Source organism: Lycium barbarum, chromosome 12, assembly GCF_019175385.1.
Source record: "Lycium barbarum isolate Lr01 chromosome 12, ASM1917538v2, whole genome shotgun sequence".
Lineage (NCBI taxonomy): Eukaryota > Viridiplantae > Streptophyta > Magnoliopsida > Solanales > Solanaceae > Lycium > Lycium barbarum.
In genome coordinates this window covers 88,620,349-88,629,760 of record NC_083348.1, presented here as the reverse complement: position 1 = coordinate 88,629,760, position 9,412 = coordinate 88,620,349, and the positions used below count along the sequence as shown (strand labels likewise).

General features: G+C 34.0%; 2 protein-coding genes across 2 annotated transcripts; both read right to left on the bottom strand.

Annotated features, from left to right (window-relative positions):
- Window positions 1–4,882: 4,882 nt before the first annotated feature.
- LOC132624622 (uncharacterized) lies at window positions 4,883–6,243 on the bottom strand. The gene is made up of 2 exons (XM_060339370.1): window positions 5,680–6,243; window positions 4,883–5,605 (listed from the first exon to the last, which is right to left on the bottom strand). Exons 1-2 carry the CDS (start codon window positions 6,241–6,243, stop codon window positions 4,883–4,885), a joined length of 1,287 nt encoding a protein of 428 aa, XP_060195353.1.
- A 213-nt stretch (window positions 6,244–6,456) lies between these two features.
- Window positions 6,457–9,086, bottom strand: LOC132624837 (L10-interacting MYB domain-containing protein-like). Its single transcript, XM_060339562.1, has 2 exons — window positions 7,283–9,086; window positions 6,457–7,188 (listed from the first exon to the last, which is right to left on the bottom strand). The coding sequence occupies exons 1-2, from the start codon at window positions 7,607–7,609 to the stop codon at window positions 6,565–6,567; spliced, it is 951 nt and encodes a 316-aa protein (XP_060195545.1). The 5' UTR covers window positions 7,610–9,086; the 3' UTR covers window positions 6,457–6,564.
- Between the last annotated feature and the right edge of the window lie 326 nt (window positions 9,087–9,412).

Here is a 9,412-nt window from a genome sequence, read left to right as displayed (position 1 = left end):
ATTAAAACCTCTAAGTACTCCATCTGTCCCAATTTATGTGGTATGATTGAAATTTCGAGATTTAATATTTAAACTTTGACCGTGAATTTGGACATAGAAACTTTAAGTTTTGTGAAATAAGTATATATATCTGAAAATTACGTAAAAAGTACTATAAATCACTATAATTAACAATTTAAAATATTTAAAAGACATATAAAGAAACTTCAGTTAAAGAAAAACACGGCTGACTCTTGAAATTTCGATTGTGCCACATAAATTGGGACAAAGGGAGTATAGTAAAGGAATTTTTATTGTCACGCTGCATCAATCGAGAGTTGTGCCGTCGGCTTTATGTATCAATTATAATTATTTTTCTTATTCAACGAAGGTTATTATTAAGAATTTGTTTTCTTCTTTCTGCTTTGATCTTATCTTTTGCCTACATAATACAAATTTTCTTAAAAAAGAAATACGTCCAATTTTGCAGAGAGACTAAAAACGATTTGGAAACTACAAAGTCATCAAACTGCCTTCTATCATTCTATCTCTCTCTAACATTAATTATTTATTTAGGGGATAAAACTGTTTTAATCGTCAAAAGTTCGGTTCTTTTTCCAGTCAATGGTCAATTGTCAAACAGACTCTGATTTTGCACAATTGTAAATTGGGAAGGGGGTAGAAAGTAGAAACGACATGAAAGAAGAGAACAAACGAAATTTATTCCTTCGGTCTCGGGTTAATTATCTTAAGTTGATTACATTACCAGTCAAAATTGATAAGTTTTGACCTTGATCTTTTTTTTTTTTTTTTTGGTTTCCCAAAATCGGTGTCTAGGCACCAACTAAGTCCAGATTCATAGCGAAAATTTCACATTTAAGGTAAAACACTCCCTAACAAAGGCCAATTCACACCCAGCAATATTCGAATCCGAGATAGTGAGACCTTTGATTAAGAATGAAGGAGTATTTACTACTCGACCACAATTAGTTGCCTTGACCTTTCAATACACAATAATTACAGCATCGATCAGCCATGTAGATGTAGCTTTATTTAATGATTCTATTATGATTTGTTACTCTATCCGTCCCAATTTATGTGGCACTATAGCTAGGCATGGAGTTTATGAAAAAAAATGAAAACTTTTGAAATTTGTGGTCCAAAACAAGCCTTAGATATTTCTGTGGCTGCAAATCATCTCATTAAGAGTATAAGAGAAATTTTAAAATTAAATTGTTTCTAAATAGAAATGTGACATTCTTTTTGGGACAGACTAAAAAAAAAAAGCATGACACATAAATTAGGACCGAGAGAGCACTTTATTAGGTGATATTTCTTGTCCAAAATGTTATAACAAGGTTATTCTTGAATCATGATCCAAATAAACTTTACAGAATATGGAGTATGACGCTGGTAACATTTAAATACCTCGCATACTTTTGAGTTGGGACACCGTAAAATTGAACTACGAAATTACTTAAATTCTTGATTTCAATGTGGAAAGCGAAGGGACTTTCATCTCCTTTAAAGAACTTTTCTACAGCTTTCCAAATATTTTATAATCAACATCACAGCATGATCACAACAGAAAAATCAGTACCTACCAAATAGACAATCATTTTATAATTATTTAACATGATTTTTTTAATAATCCGTTTCAAAGAGGCTCTAGGCCCATAAGTTCAATTAGTTAGCGAGCGGCCGCGCGTTGGATAAAATTCACACACAGCCATTTTAAAACTTTTGTACGTGAAAGTTAGCCACTCTGATGGGAGGTCTAATTGTCATGTATGTGTGGAATTTAAAATTTCATAACAATAGCAATTTTTCAAAGGTATGCGGTTAAAAAGTGATTAATAAACATAATTTCTACACAATTCTTTCAATCAGGAAGCAAGTATGTCATATAGGTGTCACTATTAAAAAAATTCTATTTTCCCACTAATTTCCCACTATTAAATAGTAGTGTTTTCACGTAGAAAAATTAAGAAGTTTTCCATCGTTTCAATGGAAACTTATTTCCCACCATGCATTTTCCTAGTGAGCTGATTCAGTGGGATTTGTGAATGAGGTGAAAAAAATCATGTTTATAGTACAAATTTCCTACTGAATGCCGGTGAGAAAAACCTCTGTTTCTAGTAGTGCGCTCACCCCACAACACAAGCATGAATATCCACGCCACCTTAGAAGTAAAATATTTTAGAGTAATGTTGAAAATATATAAATTAATTTTAATTTGATGCCTATGTTAGTAGTAGTACTCAAAGGTTTTTACATCATGATTGAAAACTCCAAAAATATATATAATAAAAAAATAAACAGGAAAAACACACAAAAGGGAAAAGGTGGGAAGAGGTGGGAGAGGAAACATTTAGGCAAGTATGACTAAATGGAATGCATACCCAGCTACCATCTTTCTTTCCTATTACTACCAGCATGCTTATAGTCACTCAACAGTCAACTTTTATACCCGCCTTCCTATACCTGCACTTTGACATTTCTGTCTTATTTTTATCATTAAATTTTCTAATATTAATTAAGTAAAATGGTACGCACATGTGGTAATGATTACCTTGATTTTTAAGTTCAGGCAAGTTTTTTTTTTTCCGGTTTCCTACCACCACGGCCCACCCTCCTTCCTTAGTATTTCTACTTCGTGATAATTAAGGCCATCACTTGATGATCACCCTTTCAAAATAATTGAATACGTTCAATGTCGAAATTTGTTTTGATACGTTTTTCAAGTGCAAATTCTTGGTGTTTTAACATGGCATCAGTATTGGGACACTAGGCACTTACATTAGTTTTTTGTCATATAAATACCTATCTGATCAATGTTTTAGTTGAATTTCGTTAGTACGAACATTTCATAGTTGGACCAAAGCTGTGAATTGGAACATCTCTTATATGTAAAAAAGAACAGTGTCATGCCTGTAAAGCCACCGTCCAATATGGTTTGTGATTGGACCATGCTGGTTATTAGGAGTTCCCGATCTCCTTTTTCTCTCCTTATTCTCCACCAAGTAAACTCAAAGATAATTTCTCGTTTTTCTTATCTGTGAATTGATTGGATTTGGTCCCTTACGAAGATCACGTTTTCGTTTTTCTTATCTGTGAATTGATTGGATTTGGTCCCTTACGAAGATCACCTTTTCCAAGCAATTTGAGTTCTTGTGGGATTATGACCATTCACTGGAAAAGCATAAAAATATTTCATTTGTGCGCCCATTTCTTCTCTCATAATTGTTCATTTACCTACCATTTTTGAGAGTTATAGTTTAGATCCTTTGAGTTCAATTTTAAGATTGTTTCTTCTTAAAATTCAAGCGTTTAATCTTTTGGCTACAAGCTTTGTTCTAATTCCTAAATCATCTGTATACACTCTATTCGATGTCATTATGAAAATAACTCGATTGGATTCCAAGCGTTTTGTGATGTTGTTCGTTCCCATCGTTAAACTTTTGTCTGAAAAAAGATCATCAAATTAAAATAGCTTTCCCGAAGTATATAAATTGCTTGTCAAGATCTGGTTCCAAGAATTGATCGATGGAATTGTTTATACATTCATCTAATTGGATACTAAAATGAGAACACTGTCAAAGTAATTAATTAAAGAGCTTTTCCGTGGTTCAACATCTTTTTGATTTCTTTAAATTTCCCAAGTATATGCTATAGATTAAAATTCTTCACCCTGGGTTGACGAGTCTCTAAAATGACTAAGGAAGCAACTTATTAGATTTTAAAAAAGAAGAAGCAGCTTGGCTGCTCATCCAAACTTTACAGAAATTGTACAAGGAAGCTGGAACACTGATGACACAACAATGAATATGCAGGAAGTCTGGGCCAAGTTAAAGGAGGTGAAGAAGGGGCTAAAAAACCTTAACAACAAGGAATTTCAAGGGGTTGCAGAGAAGATTAAAGAAGCAAGGGGTCAGCTACAAGACATTCAAGGAAAAATGAGGGATCCTACACAAGCAATCAACTCATATGACACAGAAAAGATGTTAAAGCAGAAACTAGAAAAATGGAACCTCATAGGGAAAGTATATATAAGCAAAAATCAAGTAATAAATGGTGAAAGGAAGGTGACTCTAACACTGTTTATTTCTTTGCTAGAGCCCGTTTGGATGGGCTTAAAAAAATGACTTTTATGTATGAAGTGCTTTTAGAACTTTTAAGTGCTGAAAGTTATTTTTATAAATAAGCAGTTGAGTGTTTGGATAAAAGTACTTATGCTGAAAATAAGTTGTTGATGTGTTTGGTAAATAAGTGCTGTTAAGCACTTATTTTATGTCAAAATGACTGAAATGCCCTTAAAGCTGTTAACACCATAATAAGTTGATTTAAAAGATGCTCATTTATAAATTCTTGTGAAGGCAATTCTGTAGAACTAATTATAAAAAATGTTTATTTATAAAAATGTCCTTCTCGTGTATAGTCTTTAAAAAATTTATAGCAGTGTGATTTTAAAAAAATAAAAACTATTAGTGAATTTAACATGTTATAAATGTTACCAAAGTGTTCATTACAATCCAGAAATTGCTGACCAATTACTATATATTTATCCAATAAACGGTAATTTCCACGATGAAATTGAATAATTTCAGACATGTGCTTTTTTCTTATTCTTCCAGCAGCCCTGTGCAAAAACAATAAGCTCGTGAATATGAATTCTCTTTTGCCATTTTCTGACCACATTTTCTCCACTGGCAACCATCATTAATCTGCAAAATTTTCAACAAATGACTAAGGTTGTCATACTATTTAACCATATTACTCTACTATTGACTAAAAATCACGGGTGTCAAAGATGGAGAATTTGACACAAAATAAAAGTGCTAATACAACCGAAAACACTCCACTATAAATACAAAAAGTGAAAAATATTCATATAATACAAGCATCAAGCATTACAAATGTCACTAGCAATCATATCACGAAACCCCATCCAATAGACATCATTTTGTTCTCCTACATCTTCGACATCTACATTGTTAGCTCTTGAAGTTGTGCCAATATCATTAGAATCAACCAATGGAATATAGCTCTCATTCTCGGCTGTTTGGAATGCATCATCCACATTGCATTTCTTTCTAATATAATTGTGAATGGCCATAGTAGCAAGTACGATGTCCCTTTGTGTGTCAATGTGATAGTATGACATGTCTCTCAAAATAGACCATCTTGCTTTCCAAACGCCAAATGTGCGCTCTACTACATTTCTACAAGAAGAATGTAAATAGTTAAATTTCTCAATGCGTCCTCTTGGCTCTCGCAATTGTCGAGTTGCACCGCGGCGAAATTCAGCTAGGTGATATCTTACATTATTTCCTTTGTATGGAGCCATGTATCCTTTCATGTGTGAATATCCTGCATCAACTAGATAATATTTGTTTCCACGTGGATGTGGAAAGTTGAGCTCTTCTCTACGAAGGGCCTCAGCAAATATACGACTATCGTGAGCTGCTCCTTCCCATCCAGCCCATGCAAATGTAAAACACATATTAAAATCAACAACGGCGAGAATATTCTGAGTCGGATAACCTTTACGTCCAATATATGGTATCTCTTGACCTTGCGGTAATCTAGCTTTAACATGTGTGCCATCAATTGCTCCAATACATTCCTACAAGATTTTGTTATATAAGGGTAGTAAAGATACAATGCAGAATAACAAATTATCATAAACGGGTTACTTACTTTAAAAAAAGGGAGATATCTTTGTTTACATGGCTTGTGAGCATCGCAACCATCATTATAATTTGGATGTGGTTGAATAATATCTCTTGCAAGCTTGCAAACGACCTTTAAAACACTATGAAAGTGTCTATGAATTGTCTCTCCAGAATGTTGAAAAATATCTTGTATCATTCGATTTCCAACTCCATGTGCACAAGTCATCAAGAATATGCCTAACATTTCATGTATAAACATTCCACGAGTGGGTTTAAGCCCATATTTATCAGTTAGGTCATTGGATAGATCAATGAACACCGCCTTCTTCAGTCGAAAATTTTCATAACAACGAGTCTCATTTCCTCGTAATATCTCTTTAATAAACTCATTTCCAGAGCGCATTGATGTACGACAAGGTTCTTTGCATAAGTATTTTTCACAATACATTAAAATGTATTTACCTGTTATACGACATAAAGCCATCCACTCATCTTGCTCTCTCCGAATCTCTTCTAGTTCTTGATCTTCGTCATCTAACAAATCACTTAAATGAGGAGATACCACATTGCTAATATCCCAACTCTCCATTTAACTGAAAATGGAAATGACTCAAATTAGTAAAGAATGAAAGTTTTTACAACAACCCAATTTCAAGATTTTTTAGAAACTCCATCATTTCAATGCACTCATATCTATCTTCGGAAAATCACATTGCAAATCTCAAATTACTATTCCATCAAAGAAAAACAACCACAACAATACATAAAGTTTCCACATTCATTAAAGCCAACACAACAACAATAACCATAAGGTCTAAGGATACAACCACAACGTCAACACAACATTAACAATACATAAAGTTTACACGTACAACAAAAACAATAAAAACATTTAACCATAGCAACACAATCAGCCCATTTTCTCAAGATGTAACTGATAGTTATACTCCAACCAAGATTTCCGAGCTTCATCAGTTTCCATCTTAAGAAACAGTTGACGTACATCCTTCTTAAGAAACATGTTGCAAACATAGTTGTACTTTCCACTCCCAGCAGGAATATCAGAAAATTTTTCCAACATATTCATACACTTATCGATGACGGGATCATCTACCGAATGGGATGTAGCAGTGCTTTTAGTAGACATAAACTCCACTAAAGAGTGTATATCCTCTCTCAATGATGTAGCACCAGATTTTGCCTTATTTTTTTTGACTTGATTGCTAGTGCCAATATCATCAATTGAACCTCGTCTTTTAAGTGACGGCTTAGGAAACATAATAGAATCCACATTCTGTATATCATCACTTTCATCATTCCCTTCATCACTAGGATTGATAAAGTGTTCTTTGTCATAGCCACCAATATTATTTGTTCCTTCTTCATCAAGATCTACTCCAATGCCAGACATTTGTTCTTGATTCGCTGCACGTGCTCTTTCTCCAGTAGCAACAATATCAGAAAACAACGCATTATAGCGATACCATATAAGTGAAAGATCTATTTTCCTGAACTTATTGTATCGATCATCCTCCTGTAACAAAAAAATCAAAACTACTTTAAACTAACCAAGCAATTTAGCAATGAAAGAAAAAAGAAAGACATATAGAAAAATGTGAGAGATGTACCTTAATTTTTCGCTCCCACCAATCATCATCTGCCATAATTGTATTTTTCGTGGCATCCCATCCTAAACCTGTCTCCCCTCTCATCAACTTCTTAAAAAGGATCCAATCTTTTTTCATGTTATCCCAATGATTTTTCATTTGTTTTTTATCATAGTTTCTTCCCATGGTTCTATTGAATTCTTCAACAACATTGTTCCATCCATCTCTATTTAAATGAGTGTGTGGTCTACGTCCTTGTCTAATCTCATTTTCACACAAATCTATAAATTTAATGTTGGCATCATCATCCCACTTAGCATTACTTCGTGCTTTACTAGTTTCCGGCATGATTGAATATAAACAATCTGAAGAAAGGAGAAATAAACGTTCATGAACTCTGCAACATCAAAAGAAGAAGTGGAAGCAGCAGCCGCATCAGCAGCAGCAGCCGCAGCAGTAGCCAGAAGCTTCAGAAGAGGCTGGAACCAGCAAGTTTTGACATGAGGAATCATTTAAATAAGAGACAAGGGAAACACAGTGATCAGCACAAGTGCATTTGTAATATCGAAATTCTGACATGTTTTATAATTTTAAGTCCACCTCAGAAAGAAGATAACAATAAGTTTCAGCAGTCAAGTTCCAAACTCAGAAATAAAAATAAAACACATCACCATAATTGAAAGACCTTAAGCTAATAGCAACTAAAAGATCTAAAGTGCTCAGCATGGTGGGTTGACACAAGACTGAAGAACGGATGGTGACATCTTAAAATCTGCCAGCTATTAGTTTTTTGGTCCATTCATTTCTGGAACCACCCCAGTTGAACCTGCATACGATGGAAGAAATGCAGCAAAACAAAACACAGTTGCTGTCGGAAACAAAACACAGTTGCTGTCTACTGGTGCATTATGAAAATATAGGCAGCAACTCTTCAAGTAATCCATTGCAATAACAGATTGGATATAACATGATCATAATGACATTTTACTTGGAATAGTCATCATCATGCTGATTATTTAAGGCATAAAGAGTCATCTGTCAAGGAGTCAATTCACCAGCTATAACCATAATAGCGGAATGAAAATTACTAGTTCACTCATGGTATATGTTACTAAAAAAGGGGAGCAAATAAACCGCAAAGTGGCATAAAGAATCAAAATAGGAACAAATAACATTCAATATCACTTACAATATTAAGTGGTAATTATTCTACTTTAGTTGGAGGATATGACATTCAGTCTGATATGGAGGCATAATATGGTCAACTTAACAATTAAGTATAGGGACCACTCACTTGCACCTCTATCCACTGAAAAATGATAAGTGTCTCTCCCTTTAAATCATCATTGATCACAAGAAAGTCTAAAAGCAATTGCTTAAAACATAGGATAATGATGAGTGCTAATTTCATTTCGCAGGGGATGTCAGAACAAAAAACTAACTAGGTTGATGCCCGACTCCTGAATCTTCTGACGTCTTTCCTAAACCTTGATAATTGGTCACAAGATTATAAGTTTTATTAACAAGTCTATCTCCTCAAAATGCACAAGCAGATTCAACTCCACCAATCATAATAATCCAAAAAGGAGTAATCTTGATTTCAAAAAAAAAAAAAAACCAGAAGCAGATTCAGCTCCACCAATCATAATAATCCAAAAAAGGAGCAATCTTTATCCAAAAAAAAAATAAATCATCTGGCTATCTCTCTCCCTAAAACTGCTCAAAAACTCAGCAACATTAGGAAAAGTTAATTAGAGTATCAAATAATAGAAGTTCCATACAGATTTGACGAGACCCATCAATCAAGAACTAACAAAAACCAAAAAGGGTGCTCAAAAAACTTACTCAAATAGTCACCAAGATTGAAAATCTGTTTAGCAATCCAAGCAGAGTAATCAGATGAAGCTTTTTTAGGAACAGAGATCGTGGATGATGATGATGCGTTGCTGTAGATGATGATGAACAGAGATGTGGAGGCTGCGTTGTTGGTGAAAAAATGAGGGTGAATTTTAGGGCTTTAGCTGTGAGGGCACTTTGGGAATTAAAATAAAATATAAGGGATATAAAAGTAATTTCCATGGTCAACGAAACTGGCTTTAAGCCATCCAAAAAAAAAGTTAGGATTTCCAACTTCTCATTTTTGGGTGACTT

Coding starts and splice junctions, on each gene's coding strand:
- LOC132624622 (XM_060339370.1), bottom strand. CDS start 6,243: ATGGAGAGTTGGGATATTAGCAATGTGGTATCTCCTCATTTAAGTGAT. Junction 5,606..5,679: donor GATATCTCCCTTTTTTTAAA/GTAAGTAACCCG, acceptor AAAATCTTGTAG/GAATGTATTGGAGCAATTGA.
- LOC132624837 (XM_060339562.1), bottom strand. CDS start 7,609: ATGCCGGAAACTAGTAAAGCACGAAGTAATGCTAAGTGGGATGATGAT. Junction 7,189..7,282: donor GGTGGGAGCGAAAAATTAAG/GTACATCTCTCA, acceptor TTTTTGTTACAG/GAGGATGATCGATACAATAA.